Source organism: Loxodonta africana, chromosome 1, assembly GCF_030014295.1.
Source record: "Loxodonta africana isolate mLoxAfr1 chromosome 1, mLoxAfr1.hap2, whole genome shotgun sequence".
Taxonomy (NCBI): domain Eukaryota; kingdom Metazoa; phylum Chordata; class Mammalia; order Proboscidea; family Elephantidae; genus Loxodonta; species Loxodonta africana.
The window spans coordinates 116,716,638-116,740,327 of NC_087342.1; the positions used below are offsets into that span (position 1 = coordinate 116,716,638).

Below are 23,690 nucleotides of genomic sequence, written 5' to 3' on the forward strand. Positions count from 1 at the left end.
CAAGACTTTGCTTCTTCAGGCATTTTGAATAGGGAGAGAGGACAGAGTGCTCACATTGTGCAAGTGAGAAGACAAACCACTAGCCTGAAGTTGGAGCTTGATTTCCCTCTAATAAAAACACTGAGGTGCTTGCACTAATTATGACAGGTATTACTGGTCAACTCTTGATACCGTACCTGGTATATAATAGGTGCTCAGTGAGTATTCGGGACATAAGTCTACACATGCTTGAAAACAATATTAATAGTCCATTCTTTTAGTTCTCAAATGCAAAAAAATTAGAAGTCTACAAATATCCATTGGGGAATCAAAAAATTAGAAGTCTACAAATATCCATTGGGGAATAGAGGATAAAAATAATATATGTATGTATTTACTTATACATGTGTCAAATATAACTGGAAAGATATACCAATAATACCTGTGTCGGCTTGTGGGGAGCAGAACTAGGTGGCTGGGGGACAGGCTGCAAAGACGACTTCCAAGAGTTATACCTTCTTATGCTTTTTTGATTTTTGGACCGTATGATACTTTTTTTTTTTTATGAGTATACAGTTAAACCTGTGAGAACCGGAAATTGATGGGACTGCCCTATTTTTCCGGGTCTCGCCAGTTTTCCACCTTTGACAGGGTGCAGTCTTACCACTTTTTTCTCTCTCCTTTTAGTGGAAAATATTTGAGTTTTCCTTCTCTGACAGGGTTCCACCCTTCCACAGGTTCTAGCTTTTGCAGGTTTTACTGTATAGTATTATGTATTAAAAAAAATTTTAATTAAAACATTCTAGCAATAGGACAATGATTTGTAAATTCTTTATTTCAGTGAATATCAACTGCATTCCTACTACCACTTGATTTATTATAGTTGAGAGGAGAGTCATTCACTAGACACTCGATTGTTACCAAACACTAAAAATTAAGAAGAGACCAGAGAAATTTTAGAATGGGATCAGGAGGGGAGAAAAGGAGCCTAAGGGAGAACATGAGGTTCTGCCAATCCTTACAAAGTGCAGTGATCAGACCAGGTCTAACTTAAATACCAGCCTGCCCAAATAAGGTTTCCAGAAAAAGACTCCATTAACAATATTCGCTAGACCAAAAAAAAAAAAAAAGTTAATACTTCTAGAAGAGATCTCTTTGACATGAAAGACCCTATCTATAGCACCATAACAGAGCTGGGATCACTGCAGGCGGGAATCAGTTAAGATACTGTGGACACGGCAGATTCTAGGGGTAAGCGCTTGCTCGTAGACATGCATGTTGTTTTACGGTGCAAAGATAGTATAGACGGTTCTCACATAGACGTCATCGGGAGGAGGCTTCTTCTTGCTGCCAGGTTCAAGGAATTTCTTAATTGTAGGAACGTTACTTATTTTCACTGTGAATTCCTGAAAAAGGAAAACACAAAAAATTCATGGTTAACAACAAATGTATTCATTCCTTTGAAAAGAAGTTTATGCAAAATGATCCATCAAAATTTGTTCAATAAATAGTTGTTGAAGGTGGAGAACAACAGATGGTGGAGAAACTGAAACTCTTATCAATTGCTACTGTGAATGCAAAATGGTGCAGCTGCTGTGGAAAATAGTTTGGCAGTTCCTCGAAAAGTTAAACATAGAACTACCACATGATCCAGCAATTCCACTCTTTTTCATTACTTATTTCAAGAGACTTGAAACCTGTGAGACAAACAGACACATGTACAACGATGTTCATTGCGGTACAATTGCCAAAAGGTAGAAACAACCTAAATGTTCATCAACAGATGAATGGATTAAAAAAATGTGGTATATATCTACAATATAATGGCCTACTGGGTTTACTATGCTGGGAATGACAAATTGAAGAGGAATGTCATTTCATTCATTGTCATAAAGAACTCTTCAAGATCTATTTGGAAGTATGACACAGTCTGTGATAGGATAATATCCATACGCCTACAAGGACGACTAGTTAATTAGACTTTTTTCAAATTTATGCACCAACTACTGAGGCCAAACATAAAGAAATTGAAGATTTTTACCAACTTCTATGGTCTAAAATTGATCAAACATAAAATCAAGATGCACTGATAATTACTGGTGATTGGAATGTAAAAGTTGGAAACAAAGAAGAAGGGTTGGTATTTGGAAAATATGGCTTTGGTGATAGAAATAACACTGGAGATTGCATGATAGGATTTTGCAGGACCAACGAACGACTTCTTCACTGCACATACAATTTTTCACCAATATAAACACTGACTATACACATGGACCTTGCCAGATGGAATACACAGGAATCAGATCGACTACATCTGTGGAAAGAGACAATGGAAAAGTTCAATATCATCAGTCAGAACAAGGCCAAGGGCTAACTGCAGAACAGACCATCAATTGCTCACGTATAAGTTCAAGCTGAAGCTGAAGAAAATTAAAACAAGTCCATGAGAGCCAAAGTACAACCTTGAGTATATCTCACCTGAATTTAGAGACCATCTTAAGGATAGATTTGATCCACTGAACACTAATGATTGAAGACCAGATGAGCTGTGGAATGACATTAAGGACATCATACATGAAGAAAGCAAGAGGCCGTCAGAAAGACAGGAAACAAAGAAAAGACCAAAATGGATATCGGAAGAGACTCTGAAAGTTGCTTTTGAACATAAAATAGCTAAAGTGAAAGGAAGAAATGATGAAGTAAAACAGCAGGACAGAAAATTTCAAATGGCAGTTTGAGAAGAAAACGTAAAGTATTATAACGAAATGTGCGAAGACCTGGAGATAGAAAACCAAAAGGGACGAACACGCGTGGCATTTCTCAGGCTGAGAGAGCTGAAGAAAAAAACTGAGCCTTGAGTTGCAATAGTGAAGGATTCTACAGGGAAAATACTAAACGACACAGGAAGCATCAAAAGAAGATGGAAGGAATACACAGAGTCCCTGTACCAAAATGAATTGGTGAATATTTTACCATTTCGTGAGGTAGCGTGTGATCAAGAACTAACAGTACTGAAGAAAGAGGTCCAAGCTGCACTGAAAGCACTGGTGAAAAAACAAGGCTCCAGGAATTGATGGAATATCGATTGAAATGTTTTAACAAACGAAGGCAATGCTGTAATTGCTCACTTGTCTATGCCAAGAAATTTGGAAGACAGCTACCTGGCCAACCAACTGGAAGAGATCCATATTTGTACTCATTCCAAAGAAAGGTGATCTAATTGAATGCAGAAATTATTGAACAATATCATTAATTTCACACACAAGTAAAATTTTGCTAAAGATCGTTCAAAAGCAGTTGTAGCAGCACATCGACAGGGAACTGCTATAAATTCAAACCTGATTCAGAAGAGGACATGGAACCAGCGATATCATTGCTGATATCAGATGGAATCAGGCTGAAAGCAGAGAATACCAGAAAGATGTTTACCTGTGTTTTATTGACTATGCAAAGGCATTCGACTGTGTGGATCATAACAAATTATGGATAACATTGTGAAGAATTCCAGAACACTGAACTGTGCTCATGCAGAACCTGTACATAGACCAAGAGGCAGAGATTAGAACCGAACAAGGGCATACTGAATGATTTAAAGTCTGGAAAGGTGTGTGTCAGGGTTGTATCCTTTCACCATAATTAGCCAATCTATATGCTGAACAAATAATCCAAGAAGGTGGGCTCTGTGAAAAAGAATGTGGCATCAGAATTGGAGAAAGACTTATTAATAATGTGAGTTATGCAGATGACACAACCTTGCTTGCTGAAAGTGAAGAGGACTTGAAGCACTTACTGAGGAAGATCAAAGAGCACAGCCTTCAGTACAGATTAAACCTCAACATAAAGAAAACAAAAATCCTCACAACTGGACCAATAGGCAACATCATGATAAACAGAGAAGACTGAAGTTGTCAAGGATTTCATTTTACTTGGATCCACAATCAATACCCGTGGAAACAGCAGCCAAGAAATCCAAAGATGCAGCGCACTGGGCAAATCTGCTGCAAAAGATCTCTTTAAAGTGTTAAAAAGTAAAGATGTCACTTTAAGGACTAAGGTATGCCTGACCCAAGCCATGGTGTTTTCAGTGGCCTCATATGCATGTGAAAGCCGAGCAATGAATAAGAAGACTGAAGAAGAATCAATGCCTTTGAATTATGGTATTGGCAAAGACTATTGTATATACCATGGACTGCCAGAAGAACCAACAAATCTGTGTTGGGAGAAGTAGAGCCAGAATGCTCACTAGAAGCGAGGATGGCGACACTATATCTCATCTACTTTGGACATGTTCTCAGAAGGGCCCAGTCCCTTGAGAAGGACATCATGCTTGGTAAAGTAGTGGGTCAGTGAAAAAGAAGACCCTCAACAAGATGGATTGACACAGTGGCTGTAACAATGGGCTCAAGCATAACAACAATTGTGAGGATGGCACAGAACTGGTCAGTGTTTTGTTCTGTTGTACATGGGGTCACAATAAGTCAGAACCAACTTGATGATACCTAACAACAACATACATACAATGGAATATTACTCAGCCATAAAGAGAAATAAAGTCCTTGCTATAAAAATAGGTGAACCCAGTATATAGGAAAGTTCACTGGACTTTGAGGTATACGGTTAAATGTCTAGTTAAAACTCAAGGGCCTTCTAGTTGAGCCATCTTGGCTACTGACTTCTTTACATTGGGTCTTTATTTCCTTATACGTATATTGAAGGCATTGGATGAAAAGGTTTTTTTTTAAGCCCTTTTCTGTTTTAAATTTCTACAATCAATCCTGCCAGAATGCTCCAAGCAGCAAACTGAGGCACACAGGGATCTTTCCTTGGAATGTCCAGGAAGGAAAGCAGTGGGAACCCTTTGGGTTGACCTTATTATTAGCTCTCCGAACTCAAGCCTGGGAGTTTCTGATTTGAGGCCTCATTATTTCTGAGAAAGGGAGTCATGCCTCGATATTAGACTGTCTTAAATGTGACCTCTCCTGCCCTTCCCTCAGCACAGATAGGACAGATAGATGAGGAATCCTCAACCCTAAGATTATCTTTAAGCAAAAGTCCCAGTTGGCAAATTTTCTGTATATGGTGTTTGTTCCAAAAGTGTATTTGTGGGACATAACTAAGATGAAAACTTCTTTAACAAGTAAACAATCTTTCAACTCTAAGGACCTGGGAACTAATAAAACAAAACAATTTCAAGTCTGTAATTTCATTTCATTTTACTAACTAGAATCTAACAAAATAACACACACATGCACACACACACACCAAGTCAACCAAAGCCCAAGAGTTCTGGGCCAATCTTCTAATACATGGTTCTATTCACCTGGAGGTGAGGAAATGCAGCGAGGATATTAGGAACTTTCTCTTCCAGAGCCAAAATGGTTTGAAGTAGAATCACATCCGCAAGGCTCAGCTGGTTCCCAACGAGAAACTTTTGTCCATGATCCCTTAAAATCTTCAGGATATAAATGTTTTGCATCAGTTAGGATACTCTACATAGAGAAACTGATGAAGTTACTGAATCAGTGCAGTATACCTACACCTCACTTATCAACTGTCTCATTATCTGACATTTTGTATTTATGACAATAGTAAAAAATCTCTTATCCAACTATTTTGTACATTAACGACATACTACTGGCAGTAATGAACACTGAGGTGTGAAGTTTGAGTAATGCTGGCTGTGATGGTTAAGGTTATGAGTCAACTTGTCTGGTCCATGATTCTCAGTAATCAGATCAGTACATAATTCTCAGTTATGTAATGATATAATTCGGCAGTTATGTAATGATGTAGTCATCCTCCATTTTGTGATCTGATGTGGTCATCCTCCATTTTCACAGAAAACCAATCTTCACACAATAACCTGGGCTCTGGAACCTAACCACATAGATAAGTGAGGAGTGGCTGTATTTGAGAAGGGGGTGGAACTAGGGTCTTGTTTTTTCATCCTTTAATAAATAGCATCAGCTAAGAGGAAGTTCCTAATTACAGAACAGAATTTCAAATTCTCATGGACTCCAGACTTTCTAGAGCCATGGAGGCTGGATGAACCCCTGAAACTATTGCCTTGAGATAATTTTTAAAACTTAAACCAAAAATATCCTCTGAAGTCTTCTTAAAACCAAGCAATAGTTTAGCTTAAGTAGTAAAAAAAGGTCTGCCTTGAGCACTATGTTCTTTTAAGAACTATCTCTATGCAATCAAATTGACAACAGCAACTCAAAAGATTAGATAGGAACTTTAGGAGGCAGTGAGCCTATGTTAATGGGGGAGGAACAGCTCACAAAAGAAGGGTGAGGATGGTTGTACAACTTGAAAAAATGTAATCCATGTCAATGTACAATGTCAATTGTACATGTAGAAACTGTTGAATTGATGTATGTTTTGCTGTGTATATTCTCAACAACAACAAAATTAATGAAATTTAAAAAAAGGAAGTTCCTATATCAAAGGGAGAGAGGGAGGGATGAGGAAGTGAGAGAAAGCATGTGAGCGCATGCAAGTGCACACACACAAGGGGTAGGAATGAAAGCATCATTCTATATCTGCTTTGTACCAAGAGTGAAACACTGGAAAGGGGAAAGGAGACTGATCAATTCTGGATTTAGCGTTGAGTGCTTTGAAAGGATATTAGCCCTGATGAATTCAGAAGGATCAGGGGAAAGTGATGGAAGTAAAAGGGATAGGTGGTCTCCAAGGACAACCTTGGGCTGTCCCAATCTTAACTTCCTAGTTCTATGCTTCTATGAATATCTGAACTCATAGTTATAAACCAGTCCTGACTAAAAGAAGCAGGCTTCCTCTAAAATCTTTCCAGAGAAAATTATAGGCATGAGAATTCATTTTCAGTCTCTTTTGAGAGTCACATACAGGTGTGGGGATTTACAGGAATTGATATGATCACGTTGAGGAAAGGAAGAGTGGTAGCAAAGGGGACATCTCCTTTGAAGTAAACTCTTGGTTCCCGTGAGTGTTTTACTATCTTTGGGGGATTATCCCTAACTCTTTTTCATTCATAGGCTGCAGCAAGGAAGGAGGCAGGTGTGCCTATGAGCAAGTGTGAGTGTGTATACATGTATGTGTGCACATACATGCATGCATACGTGTGTGTATGTATGTGTGTCTCACAGGAACACTCAGTATTCCTCTAAGTCCAATACAGGCATTAGAGCCAGAGAGGTATAGAAGAATGAGTCCAGGATTTGTAGTCAGAGGCCAGACTTTCCACTTTGAAGCCACATTACTTTGGACTTGTGACTCAATCTCTCTGTGATTCTGTTTCATTATCTATAAAAATGAGGTATCATGGACTGAATTCTGTCCCCCCAAAAATATATGTATCAACTTGGTTAGGCCATGATTCCCCAAATTCTGTGGTTGTCCTCCATTTTGTGATTGTAATTTTATCTCAAAAGGATTAGGGTGGGATTGTAACACCACCCTTACTCAGGTCAACTCTCTGATCCAGTGTAAAGGGAGTTTCCCTGGGGTGGGGCCTGCACCACCTTTTATCTCTCAAGAGATAAAAGGAAAGGGAAACAAACAGAGAATTGGGGACTTCATACAACCAAGAAAGCAGAACCGGGAGCAGAGTGCATCCTTTGCACTGGGGCCCCTGTGCCTGAGAAGCTCCTTGACCAGGGGAAGATTGATGACAGGGAATCTTCCTCCAGAGCCAACAGAGAGAAGTCTGTCCACTGGAGCTGACACCCTGAATTTGGACTTTAACCTACTAGACTGTGAGACAATAAGATTCTCTTTGTTGAAGCCATCCACTTGTGGTATTTCTGTTATAGCACCACTAGATGACTAAGACATGAAAAAAAAAAAAAAAACTAAGACATGAGGTAACCATTTTTACCTTGAAGGCGTGTTGTGAGGAGCCCTGACATGAAGTCTGGCCCACAGGAACAAAAGAGCTAGCAGTGATTCTCTGCCAAGGCATCCAGTAATTTGTGCCCTTTTCACTCTACACTTCTGTATTATCCCATCGTACATTCACAGGCTGCCTCTCCTGGGCCAGGTACTATTAAGCTAAAGTATAAAAAAAAACCTGGAAACTACTGTGCCTTCTTTTTAAATCCAATTCTATGAAGACTGTCAGAGGAAGTCTGTCAAATAGGCCTTTCCATATATTCTCTTCTTTTCAAATTGAAACATTTTTTTAAAACATTCTTTCCAGTTCAAGAAAGAGGAGTTTGAATCCCAGAAAAGCAGCTGTAGTAATAAGAGGAAAATAAAACAGACACAAGAACCACAAAGGGAAAAGAAGCAATACTGCAATGATTCTTCATATCCAATTATCATTAGGATGTCCGATACATAATAGGTGTTCAACAAATGTTTGTTGAATGAATTAATGAGGTCATTTCTGGGTTTTTCTGTCCCTCACACAAGGTGGGCACTTGGTAAATGCCAAGAATGATCGTGCACAAATGTGGTATCTGTACTCTTCCCAGACTTCTGAATAATGTGGTCCTGGTGAAGCTAAGGGGCTCCAAGACATCTGGCTGTGTGCTGACGGCTACCACTGGCTCTTACAAGTCCAGGAAGGTTAGTCCTCTGTGCTTAGCTTTACAGCACCTGAGCAGAAAAGGGTGTTTGTAGCAGATCCCTTGTGGTTGGGTGATACCATGTTCACAGGCTTCTCTGCTACCTACCTTTTCAAACACAGGGAAGTATCTGATCACAGCCTTCTGGGTCATGCTAACCACTTCCTTTTGCTGATCTTCTGGTTTTAAGAAAGGGTGTGTGATAATCATTTCCAGAAGATCCAGCGTCCCCTCCACATACATGTCAATGCTTAAAACAAACAAAAAGAAAGCAATTTTCTCAATTTCCCTTCACTATGAACTCATTGGCTTCCATAGCTAAGCATTCAAAGTGCTTTGTCTAGGGCCAAAAGTCCATCAAATAGGGAAAAGACAGTCTTTTTAACAAATGGTGCTGGCAAAACTGGATGTCCATCTGCAAAAAAAAAAAAAATGAAACTAGACCCATACTTCATAACATATACAAAAACTAATTCAAAATGGATCAAAGACCTAAATATAAAGCCAAAAACTATGAAATTCGTAGAAGAAAAAAATAGGATCAATGCTAGAGACCCTAATACACGGCATTAACAGGATACAAACCACAACCAACAACACACAAACTTTAGAACATAAGCTAGATAACTGGGACCTTCTAAAAATTAAACACTTATGCTCATCAAAAGACTTTACCAAAAGAGTAAAAACAGAAGCTACAGACTGGGAAAAAATTTTTGGCTACTACAAATCAGACAAAGGTCTAGTCTCTAAAATCTACAAGAAAATTCAACATCTCTACAACAAAAAGACAAATAATCCAATTAAAAAATGGGCAAAGGAAATGAACAGACACTTCGCCACAGAAGACATTCAAGCGGCCAACAGACACATGAGGAAATGCTTGCAATCACTAGCCATTAGAGAAATGCAAATCAAAACCACAACGAGATATCATTTCACCCCAGCATTACTGGCACAAATCAAAAAAACAGGAAACAGCAAATGTTGGAGAGGCTGCAGGGAGACTGAAACTCTTATGCACTGCTGGTAGGAATGCAAAATGATACAACCATTTTGGAAAACAATATGGCACTTCCTTAGAAAGCTAGAAATAGAAATACCATATGTCCAGCAACCCCACTCCTCGGAATATATCCTAGAGAAATTAGAGTCATCACATGAACAGACATATGCACACCCACGTTCACTACAGCATTGTTCACAACAGCAAAAAGATGGAAACAACCTAGAAACTGTGGTACATACACACAATGGAGAATGACGATAAAGAACAACGATGAATCTGTGAAGCATCTCCTAACATGGATGAATCTGGAGGGCATTATGCTGAGTGAAATAAGTCAATCACGAAAGGACAAATATTGTATGAGACCACTACTGTAAAAATTCATGAAAAGGTTTACACACAAAAAGAAACAATCTTTGGTGGTTGCAAGGGAAGGGAGGGATAGGGATGGAAAAACAATAAATAGACAAGTGGTAACTTTGGTGAAGGGTAAGACAGTACACAATACTGGGGAAGCCAGCATAACTTGCACAAGGCAAGGTCATGGAAGCTCCATAGACACATCCAAACTCCCTAAGGAACCGAGTTGCTGGGCTGAGGGATGTGGGAACCACGGTCTTGGGAAATACCCAGCTCAATTGGCATAACATAGTTTATAAAGAAAATATTCTACATTCTACTTTGGTGATCTGCATCTGGAGTCTTAAAAGTCTGTGAGTAGCCATCTAGGATACTCCACTGCTCTCACCCCTTCTGGAGCAAGAAAGAAAACTAAAGATACAACGGAAAGATCAGTACAAAGGATTAATGGACCACATCTACCATGGCCTCTGCCACACTGAGTCCAGTACAACTAGATGGTGCCTGGCTGCCACCACTGACTGCTCTAACAGGAAACACGATAGTGGGTCCCAGACAGAGCTGGAGAAAAATGTAGAACAAAATTCTAACTCAAAAAGAAAGACCAGACTTGCTGGCCTGACACAGACTGGAGAAACCCTGAGAGTATGGCACCAGACACGCTTTTAGTTCAATAATGAAGTCACCTCTGAGGTTCACCCTTCAGCCAAAGACTGGACAGGCCTATAAAACAAAATAAGACTAAATGGGCACACCAGCCCAGGCAAGGACTAGAAGGCAGGAGAGACCAGGAAAGCTGGTAATGGGGAACCCAACGTTGAGAAGGGAGAGTATTGACGTGTCATGGGGTTTTTAACCAATGTCCCAAAACAATACGTCTCCTGTTTAATGAGAAACTAGTTTGTTCCGTAAACCTTCATCTAAAGTACAAGAAAAAAAGTTGAAATTAAAGAAAAACAAAATAAAACAAAGTGCTTTGTCTTAAGACTCTGGCAACTTAAGTGCTAAAAAACATTTATCGACACCTGCCTCTTAAGAGCAAAGATGCTAAGTCAATTCCAGATGTAGTCTGGAGAAATTCTTCAGACAAATCTGTCACAAATCAGAAAGTAGGACAGTCATGACAGTCTTGTCCCCCTGGCTGCTGTTTCATCTGCTCACTCTAGCACCCACACGCAGTCTCTCAGCACGGGGCTGAACTTCACACTACAAAACTAGTGAATATCATTTACTGAACAATTGGTGTGCATCAGGCATAGTGCCAAACACTCTGCGTTCATTATCTCATTGAATACCACAAAGCTACGAGGCATGCACTATTTTTGTCCCCACTGTAAAGGAAACGCAACAGGGTCATGCATCTAGGTGTTGGAAGGACCAGGCTTTAAGTTCAAGTGATAACCCAATGCTCAGTGTCACAGGCCTTGAAAGCCACAACAGCTTCCCATGACTCAACAATAATAAATTTGCAAGGAAGGTAAAAGCAATATTCTAAAATCAAAGCATTTTAAGGTGCTGAAACCTGAAACAATAGCACCTCAGATACAGGACTGAATCCCTGAGTTTAATTTTTTTCCAAGCTTTAACTCAGTGACTCTCTGTGCTGAATTTTCAACTGGTCTGTCTGACCTTTCTGGATTTTTGTTCCCTGTCCCCACTAACAATACAAGGCATTCTCTAGATGAGGTGGGCTGCAAAGAACTACTAATCAGCTAAGGCCTCAGTAAGCCGACAAGTGAGAACACTCGAGAGTGGCCACAGTACAGGGTTTTCTCTTTGAGGTCGCTGCCAAAGAGGTGGTACTTTTCCGCAATGTAGTGGAGAATGCTTCGGGTCTGCACCAACTTCATCCCGTCAATTTCAACCATCGGCACTTGTTGGAACAGCAGGTGTTTACCTGAGAACAGAAGCACAGACTCAGAGTGATCTCTTCCCTGCATTCCCCCCACCCCAACACACACACAAATACTCTATTGTACAAAGGCGGACAGTGTGGCCATATCCTTAGGAAATAGTATCAAACTTGCTGATGGCATCCAACCTCAATTTCATTCAGGAGAACCAAGAGCAGATTTAGTCATAAAAGAAGCCTAGAAGCTAGCATTGTTCTCAACCTTCCCTTTTCATTTTCACCCTCAGGAAAAATAACCACCCACAGTGGTGACGAGGTGGGGGCCGGGGGCCACAGTTGAGATATTTCTTTCATGCGGCATTGGACGATACGATAGCCACTAGCTAGGTATAGCCATTTAAATATAAATTTTAATTACTTAAAACTAAATAAAATTTAAAAATCAGTTCCGCAGTCAGACTAGACATATTTCAAGTGCTCAGTAGCCCCAGCTGGCTAGCACCTATCACATGTTAGAGGCCAGAACTGACCATTTCCATCACTGGAGAATGTTCTATCAGACAGGGCTGCTTTAGAGCATCTGATAATGAAACCTACGTCACCAGCTGATACTTGTTGGTTTTGCTCTGCTCCACTCACAGACCACTTACTACACGAGTTTGCTGTCACTGGTCAAAAAGTGACCCATTAATTTCTTCAACGAATCTGCATCAAACACTTGCCAGTTGGGTAGAGAGAGATACAGATATAAGATACAGATGGCCTCAAGAAGCTCACAGATGGGGGACACCTGGTGGCTGCAGGCCAGTGTCATGGACAGACTGTGGCAGTATAGCCTGGCAGAGCTGCTCCCTCTAAAGTTGAGTTGAGCCTGGGGACCCTTCAGATGGCTGGTGAGAGGAGGCTGCTTATAGTATTGCTGTTGTTATTGTTGTTAGCTGCTGTCGAGTCGGCGACCCTACGCACAACAGAACAAAATGCCGCCAGGTCCTGCACCATCCCTATGATCAGTTGGGGAGCATACCATTATGTTATCCTTACAGTTTTCACTGTAAGGCTGATTTTTGGAAGGAGATAGCCAGGCCTTTCTTCCTAGTCCATCTTATTCTGAAAGTTCTGCTAAAACCTGTTAAGCATCATAACAACTGACAGAAGTGTGGTGGCTGCACATGAGGTGTGTTGGTCGGAAATCAAATGGTTTCTTCACATGGAAAGTGAGAATTCTATCACTGAACCACCATTTCCTCACTATAGGGTTGCTAGGCATTCTTTATGGGGCCTCCTGGTGGTTCCTGTACAAAGGATCGGAGTAGGGGGAGTGCAGCTAACCAGGAGTTAAAAGGAGGGGTTTTCACTGATTTCACTTCTTTTTGGTAGTTATTTCAGAAATGTAGCCCAGTGTAAATGCATGAGGCGGTTACCTGCATATGTCAAGCAGGTAATGGTGCCTTAGAGAGCATGGAAGAAGGTGTGGGAAATGAGGAGAAAAGGGATGAGGAAGAGGAAAAAAAGGGGGAGGAGGAGGAGGTCAGAGGGGGGTCAGGAGGAACATAAAGTCTCTTTACCTCGGTAAGAGACAAAGCTGCTTTTCCTTTATCTAGCATTTTTAGAACTACTTATTGAACAAGGGCCCTGGTGGCACAGTAGTTAAGAGTTTGGCTGCTCACCAAAAGGTTAGCTGTTTGAATCTACCAGCTGCTCCTTGGAAACCCTATGGGACTGTTCTACCCTCGCTATGAGTTGGAATCGACTCAAGGGCAATGGGTTTGGTTTGGTTTTCATTGAATAAGAAAAGGAGCCCTGGTGGCTCAGTGGTTAATTGCTGAGCTGGTAACCAAAAGTTGGTGGTTTGAACCCACCAGCTGCTCCATGGGAGAAAGATGTGGCAGTCTGCTTCTGTAAGGATTACAGCCTTTGAACCCTGTGGGGCAGTTCTACTCTGTCTAGGATTAGACTCGACGGCAACAGGTTTGGTTTGGTTTTGGATTGAACTAAGAGGCAATTTCTTGGCACCTTTAGCCATTAATCCCTGTTGGTTTTCTGGTTTTAGGCTACTGTTCTGAATGTTTAGTGTCACTTTTACCCTTCCACATAAATACCAGTTTTGTTTTGTTTTTAAATCATTATTTAAGACGGTTGTTTCATTTTCATACTCACCTTTCTGCAACTTGTGCAACTGTTCTCTTGTTTCTAAAAATTCTTCATCAAACTAAAGAAACAAAGTAACCCCGCCCCCCAAAAAGAAGGAAAATATCATTACAGGTTCAGGACTGATAATACCCAGCTAAATTGTCCCAAGAAGTACAGAGAAAGAGCACAGGTAGCACCCAAATCTTGGCTTCTAAACATCATTGCCCACTAAAAGGAACCGGGGCTCCTAAGAGAAAAGGCTGATCCAGGTCTGGGGCAGGGAAGTTCCTTGTTATTCCACAAAACAAGGAAGCGCTCAAAGATTAATGGAATGTGTCAAAGGCTACTGTACAGTATCCCAAGGAGCCCTGGTAGCGCAGTGGTTAAGCATTTGGCTGCTAACCAAAAGGTTAGTGGTTCAAATCCATCAGCTGCTCCATGGAAGAAATATGTGGCAGCCTGCTTCCATAAAGATTAGAGCCTTTGAAACCCTACTGGGCAGTTCTATAGAGTCGCTATGAGTTGAAATTAACTCAACGGCAATCGGTTTGGTTTTTTTGGTTTATAGTATTCTACTTGAAGGGACTTTGCAAACCAAATCTGGGATAATTTGAGCATCAAAAAGAATAATGTCAGGTATGGATTATAATATAAAACAAGAAAATCCACAATTTCATAGATGTTGATGATAAAAAAATGGGAGGAGGAAGAAAAAGCTCTTCTTTATGGAAGAATTATCATTAATTAATGGAGGATTATTGCTAACTAGTGTTAAAATTAGAAAACCATCAATTTGCAACCCCCAATGTAGTAATTGATTCTACAAGAATCATAAAATGGATGCTAAAATCATTGGGCTTCAGAGGACACAGTCTCAAAGTATCATCCCAAAAATCACCTAACGATGACAAAAGAAAAGTTACAATGGGGAGGGATATCTGGGGAATCTCACCATCTCTTAATCAAGTGACCAAACGTAGCATCACCCTTCGGGAGAAGGACACAGCATCACCTGTAAACAATTCATGCTGAGGCTAGGCTTGTCACCAGGGTCTTCATGGTGTGAGGAGAGGGGCCTCAATGCTTCAGAGAATCTCCATCTGATGCCTTCTTCCTCCACTGGCTCCCTGCCCACCAAGCAGTAGCCGCAGGGCAATAGTCCCAGGGCATCCGTCCCAATGCCCAGATGTGGCACAGAGAGTACTCCCTGTAGGCTACTGCATCTCAAACTTTTATGATCTTAATCATAAAAAAGATATGAGGGGAAAAAAAAAAAAACCAGACTGGACTGGTTGAGACTGGAGTACACCCCAAGCCTATTGTCCTGAGATACACTTCAAATTTTGAACTGAATTTAACCCCTGAGGTCACCTTGTATCTCAATAACAAATTGGCTGAAAAAGTAATGAATATCATCCATAAGTACTGTGCTCTTTTAAAAACCACCTATATGAGACCAAATGGTCAACAATTACTTTAAAACAAAGATGAGAATGTAAGGGGGCAGGGACACTAAAGGGAACAGAATAACCAGGACAGAAATCATGAGAATGTTCACACGTTGTGAAGAATGTAATCAATGTCACGAACAACTTGTGTAGAAATTGTTGAATGGGAACCTAAACTGCTGTGTAAACCTTCACTGAAAACACAATAAAATATTATTAAAAAGCAAAAACACATGGGAAAGCGGGTTAGGGGGGCATATTAAACCCCAGGCCCGCCTTCCAGAAACTCGCATTGGGTAGCTGGGAGGAGCTCAAAGATAATAATTTTTTAAACGAGTCCTTCCAAATGATTCTGATCCTGATTTTTGAGACCAGGCTTTTGGGGACACAAATGCAAAATGTGCCCTTCACTAGCGATAACTCTAGAGTCGAGCTTTATGAAACTCTTAGTCAGTAAAGAAATCTGGATCAACGTGGGAGAATGAGGGGAAAAGGAATCCCATCAGAGCTTGGAGGGAGGAGCTTGGCAACTGTACTCAAGGCCACAAGACTAGATGTATCATCTTGGTTTCTATTCACAAAATCAATTGTCATTGTTCCCCAACACAGAGTACAGTTCCTGACCTAGGATTCTTCAGAGGGCTAACTGCCCACTTCCACACCACAACACTCTCCTTTTTAATACTCTTTCATTTCTTTGAAGCCAATTTTTGAGAAATTCTGCACAAAGAGTTTGTGGCCTTCAACTTTTCACATAGACACATGTTAATCTCCATTAGGAGTCCCTGGGCAGTGCAATCAATTAAGCACTGGACTACTAGCCAAAAGTTTGGCGGTTCAAACCCATCTAGAGGTGCCTTAGAAGACAGGCCTGGAGAGCAGCTCCCCTTCAACAAGGGGGATTTGCCCGGTGTTCTGTGGGGTCTTTAGGCAGATGAAGGCCCATGTAGCAAAAAGCAATAACCAGCACAGAGCAATGTCAGTGATGACTCAACCCAAGGGACTGAGACTAAGAATGCTGACTCCCTGAATTAGGGCAGCTGCTTTTCATCAGGTTTTAGTTACCCAGTTACTCAAACACACACCAGGCTCAACCTGTGACACTGGGAACCATGAACTTATTCAGTTGCCACAAGCCCTCCCCTCCTGTGGTGACTGATCTATGCTGGCATATATTTATCTAAAATGTCTTGGCAAAGAAATGGGGAGGGATCCCTGACACCACTTTTCGGGAATTTCTTCTGTAAACCACATGGTTGGTCCTAGCAAGGGAGACCAATCTAGCCCCCTCCACCCTGGTCAGAGGGGTGGGCTCAAGACTCATGCTAGGCTAATGACTATCCCATCTGCCTAGCCACTGTGATGCCCTGGGGTGGTGGGCCATATGACTCATTTTTTTTTTTTGGTTGAATTTATTTAGGTTTGAGTTTCTATCACTGTAACCAAGAATCTTGACTCACAGGAGACCGGGAAGGGCAAGGTGGTATGAAGACAGGAAAGAGGGAGGACTTTAGACATAGGATTATATTATAGAAGACATCCATTATCAACCCTATTAAATAAACCAAGAATTACAAACTCAGAAGCCTACATAGGTTAGACGGGTAACATAAATAGGTGAAGTTAACCAGGTTCACATCATAGAACCAAGAATTGTTTTCATTCTCTTCTTAACACTATTAGAAAATACACCCTGAGGCAACAGGGCACAGTGGGGACTGTGTTAAACTAGAAAGGCCCATCTCTAGGGGCAGTCCTTACTCAGATCCAGCAATTGCTGCCCTGTGGAAATGAAAGCTCAGTATTATCAGATCTTCCAATTTCTCAAGATAAGACAGAAATCAGGATTTGCATGTAAAAATGATGTCAAGTAATCACAAAAATTATAAAATACTATATGGTGAGTTATAAGGATACTTCAAAAAAACAAAAAACTAACCAAAATGAAAAAAAAAACCACAATCTTCATTTGTCTAGGGTAATAACTCATTATTCTGAAAATTGGTAAAGAGAATCAAGCATCTATCTTGCTTTTCATATATGCACTGTATTTCATGGTAATTAACTAGTTAACAAGTGAAAATTACTCCTTATAAGAGAATCACAGTTAATAAATTCAGGAGATACAATAGAAATAGAAAAAAATAGATATGATAGAATAGAAATCACCATTTTGTTATCTCTAATAATGATAATGAACAATAACAGCTGCTAAAACCACCAGTTGAAAGGGCAATGAGGGAAACTTTAACATGACATCAGGTAAACACCCTGATGAAGCTCAGCATCACTGAACACAAGACAACCAGACATTATGTGCCCCTTGACATGGTAAACAGAAATATATTCACAGCATCACCTTTGAAGTAATCTGGCAGGAAAAAAATTTTTTAAGGATAGAAATTTTAAAAAAAAGACCTTGGATCTGATCACAGTTCTGGGTCCAACTAGTTGTTTACAGGAAATACAGAGAACAGGGGAACATGTGAAAACGACATCTGGAGAGTTAATAAGCCACATCCAGAATGGGGGAAAATCCTACAGGGCAGTTTCTCCCACAAATAAATGGCACTAGACACAAACATAAAGGAGCCCTGGTAGCACAACGGTTAAGCGCTCAGCGGCCAACCGAAAGGTTGGCAGTTCAAACCCACCAGCAGCTCTGTGGGAGACATGACCTGGCAATCTGCTTCCGTAAAGCTCACAGCCTGGGAAACCCTGTGGAGCAGTCTATGAGTCAGAACTGACTCCATGGCACACAACAACAACATCGGAAAAAAAAAAAGACACCCACCACCTAGATCTTGATGACTAATCTGCTTTTCTAATAAAAGAGCTCAGGGCCTTTTAGAGAAATACCTGATCCTAGGGCTAAGGCAAGGGAACTACAAGATGATCCCGGAGCATCTCATAGTACTAGAAAGTAGAGAAGTGCTGAGAGACAGAGGGAGAGAGAGAGAGAGAAGGGAGGATGGGGAAATGTCAAAGGAACACAGAGCCAACTGAAAGACCTCCTAATGGCCACAGCTGGAACAATCAGAGCAACAAAATAAAATATTGGATTATAACCCAAAGCATAAAATAAATATACATAAGTCCACACTGATATAAATGAATCATTGACTAAATAAATAAATGGGGGAAATGAGACAAATCTTCCTTACAGAAGAAATCCATATAATATATTTGAGCTGATTCCAACTCATAGTGACCCTATAGAACAGAGTAGAACTGCCCCAGTGGGTTTCCAAGGAGAGCCTGGTGGATTCAAACTACCAACCTTTTGGTTAGCAGACACAGCTCTTAACCACTACGCCACCAGGGTTTCCATAACATATATAGAAACTCCCCATCCAAGACATGGAGCCTAATTCCTCCCCTGGTGAGTGCGTACTAGAAAAACAGTAACTTTACAGTGGAGAAACTCGGCAGACATCACCTTAACCAAATGACCAAGCTGAGCATCACCAGTGGTAAATTGTGTTGACATCATGTTACCTGATAGGATGCAATGAAAAGGGTACTTCGCCTCTGTGGCATTCTTCCTCTAAACCCACAACCCCAGGCTAATCACGAGAAAAAAAACGGACAAACCCAAAGAGTGGAGGATTCAATAAAATACTGGACCAGTACTTTTCAAAACTGTCAAGGTCATGGAAAAGGGAAAAACTGAGATGTCGTAGTGGTTAAGAGCTACGGCTGCTAACCAAAAGCTTGCAGTTTGAATCCACCAGCCCCTCTTTGGAAACCCTAGGGGGCAGTTCTACTCTGTGCTATAGGGTCACTGTGAATCGGAATCAACTCAACGGCCACGGGTTCAGTTTTATAGACTTGCTATGAGTTGGAATTGACTTGATGGCAATGGGTTAAAGAAATATTATGACTAAATGCAATGTGATTTCCTGGATTGGCTTCTGAAACAGTAAAAGGACATTAGTGGAAAAACTAGTGAAATCTGAATAAAGTTTATAGTTTAGTTAATAGTCATGCACCACGGTTAATTTCTTAGTTTTCACAAATGTGCCAAGGTTATACAAGATGTTATCGTTACGGGAGACTGAATGGCAACTCTGTACTATTCGGCAACTTTTCCGTAAATCTAAAAAAGTATTGTAAAATGCAAAGTGTATTTAAGAAATGCAGAGGCAACTGTTTTAGATTTTAAAAAGAAAAAACAAAATATATCAACCAAATGTAATGTATGGACCTTGTTTAGACCCAAACTAGAACAAAAAACTGTAAGAAGTCCTGTTTGAGACAAAAAGACTGAGTGTTAAATGACAATGAGGAACTGCTGATTTTGTGGGTATGATAATGACATTATGGTTATGTTTTAAAATCCTAATCTGTTAGAGACAAATGCTGAAGCATTCATAAATGAGAAGACATGTTCGGGTTTTGCTTTAGAATACTCCCACAAAAAAAAAAAAAAAGCGGAGTGGAGGAAAGCGATTAAACAGGATTAGTATGAAGTTGATAACTGCTGAGCTGGGTGATGGATGGGTAGCTGGAATTCATGGTAAAGTTCTTTCTCGTTTTGTTTGCATTTGAAAATTTCCATAATACGAGGTCTTAACTTCTTTTAAAAGAGCAAAACAAAAATAAAAACACTGGGTGGGCCAAAGCAGACGCACATGCAGTCATGATAGCTACCAGTTTGAAGCCATTGATATAACTAGTCAATTCGCCAAGAGACTGTCCAATTAATAAGTTATGGGACTAACTGTAAATTTTCAAGTTAATTCATTTTCTCTAATTAATAAATATTTATTAATTGTGGCTCATATGCCAGTGATTAAGCTAAAGTCAAAAGTAAAACAGAATTCCATCAACTACATTCCGCTTATAAAGAAAAACATCACTTGAAAGGAAGGAATCTTCTGACTTAATGAAGTATGTATGCAATATGGTGGAAAGGGGACCAAGAGTGAACTGGGCTCCAAAACTCATTGTCCCCCTGAAAGATCTCAAAGTCGTACGACAATTTTGTCAAGAAACAGCATATAGGGTACCTCGACTCCAGCGGCAGCTAAAGCCCATCTTACAGATTCCATGCGGCCTCTTCCATTGGGGTAGTGGAGCTTGGGCCTCGCTTCCATGATGGCCTTGTAGGCTTTCTGAAAAACAGATGCAGCAGCTCCGCGCACACGAACAGTCGTAATTTCGTGCTCTTAACCCAGACTCCACGGCAACGGGTTTGGGTTTTATGGAACCCAGTGCTCAGGAGCTAAATGAATAGTCAAGGATTTGGCACAGGAAACTGGTTTTTGCCGTTGCTGCGTTTTCCTTCACTCAAAAAAAAAAAAAAAAAAAAACCACCATTAAGCATTTCAAAAAAAAACATTGCCCTTCATAGCTTTTGTATTTATGATTTCTTATTCTGGATCTTGGGAAGCTGGGGCCAATTGTTGCAACGACATCTGTGATACCAATACAGTGTTTCACAAATTCAGAACATCGTATACTTTGACCTTGAAAAACGTTCCTAGATTTTCAAAATTATGCCTACAGCGACAAGATGCAGAGGGCCACGGAGGAGAATTATACACCCACTGTAACCTCGGCAAGTATTCATACTTCCACACGCAACATCTCATTTCCAGCAACTGCAGGGAGAACAGGCCAAGTATGACAATGGTCTGCAAAATACGTGTTCAACTTCACACCTGCGATGGCTGCCCTAGGGTCCGGCACGTCCCCGGCCCCCAGTAGGAGAGGAACCCCTGGCCCCAGGACATGCGTCCAGGCCACGAACTCGGCCCTCGGAGCCTAGACTCGGGGGATAATTCGCATCCCCACTCAGCCCACGCAGCGCCAGGGCGGCCGCCCGGCCAGGCCCGGGGAGGATCTGAGCCCACCTTTTACCAGTGGATTCAGATTCTGCAGAGGGAAGAAATAAACATAAGCATCCTGGGCCAAGAATGACTTCGATCCCTGCCAACGGCCCACCAGATAGGGGCGGGACGCAAAGGACAAGAGGACCCCGCAGCCACAGCAGGGACAGAGAAGAACTGAATGGTGGGGCTGGGTAGGAGACGAATGGGGATGTCAGAGAATCGGAGCGGGGAGAGTGGAGAGGCAGGGAGAAACAAGGACGGGAGAAAGGAGAAGGCGGGCGTGGGATGCCGGAGGGAGACAGACCTGGATTCAGCTCTGAGCGCCCGGAGTCGCACAAAGCGCTGGGCTAGCAGCCTGCAACGAGGCGGCGAGAAGGCGCTCGAGGTGGGCGAGGCTCCGGGAAATTTCACCAATAGAGACGGCAATGTTTAGCATGCCCCACCCATCTGCAAGGCATTCTGGATAATGTGAATTCAGCCGAAATAAACTCAGTTTCAACTCCAATTTTAATGTCTGGAGCGATAAAAGTACCTTTGTAGTCCTGCTTGAGTTTGGCTTTTAGTTAAAAGTCTTGTTATAACAGTGCCGTGCTAGACACTCGGCCTATGCGTAAAGGTACAAATGTCTTTGGCTTTATATATCGTAGTGGGAAGCACTGCTTTTCGGATGTGAGGGCGATCTGGCTGCGACATCTGTCACCCCATTGATCGCCAGGGTTGATTCGGCTGATCTGGCTGGCTAGGCGGGTGTCCCCTTCCTCCCTCACCGCTCCATGTGCGTCCCTCCCGAAGCTGCGCGCTCGGTCGAAGAGGACGACCTTCCCCGATAGAGGAGAGGACCGTCCATCGGTCAAGGGTATACGAGTAGCTGCGCTCCCCTGCTAGAACCTCCAAACAAGCTCTCAAGGTCCATTTGTAGGAGAACGTAGGGTAGTCAAGCTTCCAAGACTCCAGACACATCCAAATGAGGCGCTGCACGTGGCAGTCTGCCTTTCTTTTGACCCTCACGCAATGAAAGTTTTTGTATTTTTTAATTTTTTCTTTCCAATACTTGTACAGTTTGTACAATTTGTAAAAATACATTAAAACCATCTATTTTGGACTAAAACTTAAAATGCACTTGGATTTTAAAGTTAAAAAATACACGCCTTCAAAAGGACTTAAATATTTCTGGCTATTTCTCAGCATAATTGTCTTCACCCATTCTCTTGAAAATTCTGGACAATTGCAGCAGCTAACATGATCATGTTTTGTTTTATTTTAGAGTTCTCTGGCAGAAGGGGTTGGAATGAATTGAGAGTGTCAAGAAAGAGAGATCTACTAGGTGTCCGTGTGAATTAAAGTAGCATCATGAGTTTGAAGAAGATGGCAAGAAAAGGAACCATATTAAGGAGATGAAGGATAAAGAATTTACTAATCCTGTCCCAGGGAGTGGTGGAAGGGAGAAAAAGTCTAGAATGATGATGCCTCCCCTCCAACACGCGCATCCTATTTCACCCTCCTTGCTTTTTTTTTTTAATTTTTTTTATAGCATTACCATCTAGCATGGTGTATAGACCCTTGGTGGTGCAGTACTTAAGACCTCAACTGGTAACCAAACCTCGGCAGTCCACCAGCTACTACTTGGTCTACTCTGTCAGATAACCTACTCAAGGGCACCACGCTTCTGTGAGCCCCAGTGGCCTAATGGATAAGGCATTGGCCTCCTAAGCCAGGGATTGTGGGTTCGAGTCCCACCTGGGGTAATATGGTGCAAATGTTCTTCACTTTTTCTGTCAGTAGATTTACTGGAATGCAAATTCTAGGAGGTAAGCAAATTTTGTCTTTTAAAAATACTTTTGTATACCTTGTTCCTAGAAAAACGAGTAGAGTAGGCATTTGGTGAATACTTGCTGATGAATGCAAGAATAGGCAATTTCTAGTTTATAAAGGGTGAGAAGGAAGAAAAGGAGGGGGAGGAGAACAAGGTTTGGAGACGACTTTCGTTTCTAGGAGCCATCCGGCTGGAAATGTCCACTCAACGGCTGGCTAAGCTAGTGATGACTCAGAAGAGAGGACCGAGAGGGATCCAATTGGAAGCAAAAGGATGAGCTCACCCAGGGAAAGTGTGTAGAGTAAGAAGAGAAGCAAAGCAAGGATGGCTGGGCACCCCAGGAGTCAGAAAAGACACTTTTGAACAAGACTACCAGTATTCGTTCAATCTCATCTTTCTAATTTACGATATAGGGTTGTTATGAGTTGTAACTGACTCAATAGCACATAGCAACAATTCTGACCTAACACACAGATTACTCAGTTTAGCATGAACAGGAAGCTGTATTTTCCACTCCTCAGTAAAAAGTGATAGCTTTTTACTAATTTTTTCCATCAAATCCTTGTCCAGGAACTTCCTCCACTTGAGCTAAAAAACAAACAAACCTTTTACCAATCGAGTTGATTCCAACGCATGGCATTCCATGTGTCATGTTACTTGAGCTATATAGCCCAAACATTGACTGGACAAATATTGATTAGCTAAACACT

At 41.3% G+C, this 23,690-nt stretch overlaps 1 protein-coding gene and 1 non-coding gene across 4 annotated transcripts; one reads left to right on the plus strand and one right to left on the minus strand.

Annotated features, from left to right (window-relative positions):
• Window positions 1-796: 796 nt before the first annotated feature.
• On the minus strand, window positions 797-22,177 carry LOC100672857 (glutathione S-transferase A4). 3 transcript variants are annotated; one of them, XM_010587101.3, is made up of 7 exons: window positions 21,472-22,177; window positions 20,343-20,616; window positions 13,910-13,961; window positions 11,704-11,797; window positions 8,640-8,781; window positions 5,300-5,431; window positions 797-1,385 (listed from the first exon to the last, which is right to left on the minus strand). In XM_010587101.3, the coding sequence occupies exons 2-7, from the start codon at window positions 20,427-20,429 to the stop codon at window positions 1,263-1,265; spliced, it is 630 nt and encodes a 209-aa protein (XP_010585403.1). In that variant the 5' UTR covers window positions 20,430-20,616; window positions 21,472-22,177; the 3' UTR covers window positions 797-1,262. The 3 variants fall into 3 exon arrangements, with proteins under 3 accessions (XP_010585403.1, XP_010585398.1, XP_003404182.1); XM_010587096.3 differs by having other exon boundaries at window positions 11,665-11,797; XM_003404134.4 differs by having other exon boundaries at window positions 11,665-11,797; window positions 20,343-20,447; window positions 21,472-22,176.
• A 662-nt stretch (window positions 22,178-22,839) lies between these two features.
• On the plus strand, window positions 22,840-22,912 carry TRNAR-CCU (transfer RNA arginine (anticodon CCU)). The gene has a single exon. It is a non-coding gene; the product is annotated as a tRNA-Arg (tRNA).
• The last annotated feature ends 778 nt before the right edge of the window (window positions 22,913-23,690 follow it).

Excerpts from the sequence above, each read along its gene's own strand:
- LOC100672857 (XM_010587096.3), bottom strand. The coding sequence starts at position 20,429 with ATGGAAGCGAGGCCCAAGCTCCACTACCCCAATGGAAGAGGCCGCATG. Across the intron at positions 11,798-13,909 it reads GTTGCACAAGTTGCAGAAAG|GTAAACACCTGCTGTTCCAA; the intron begins GTGAGTATGAAA and ends TTCTGTTCTCAG. Across the intron at positions 8,782-11,664 it reads GACCTCAAAGAGAAAACCCT|CATTGACATGTATGTGGAGG; the intron begins GTACTGTGGCCA and ends GTTTGTTTTAAG.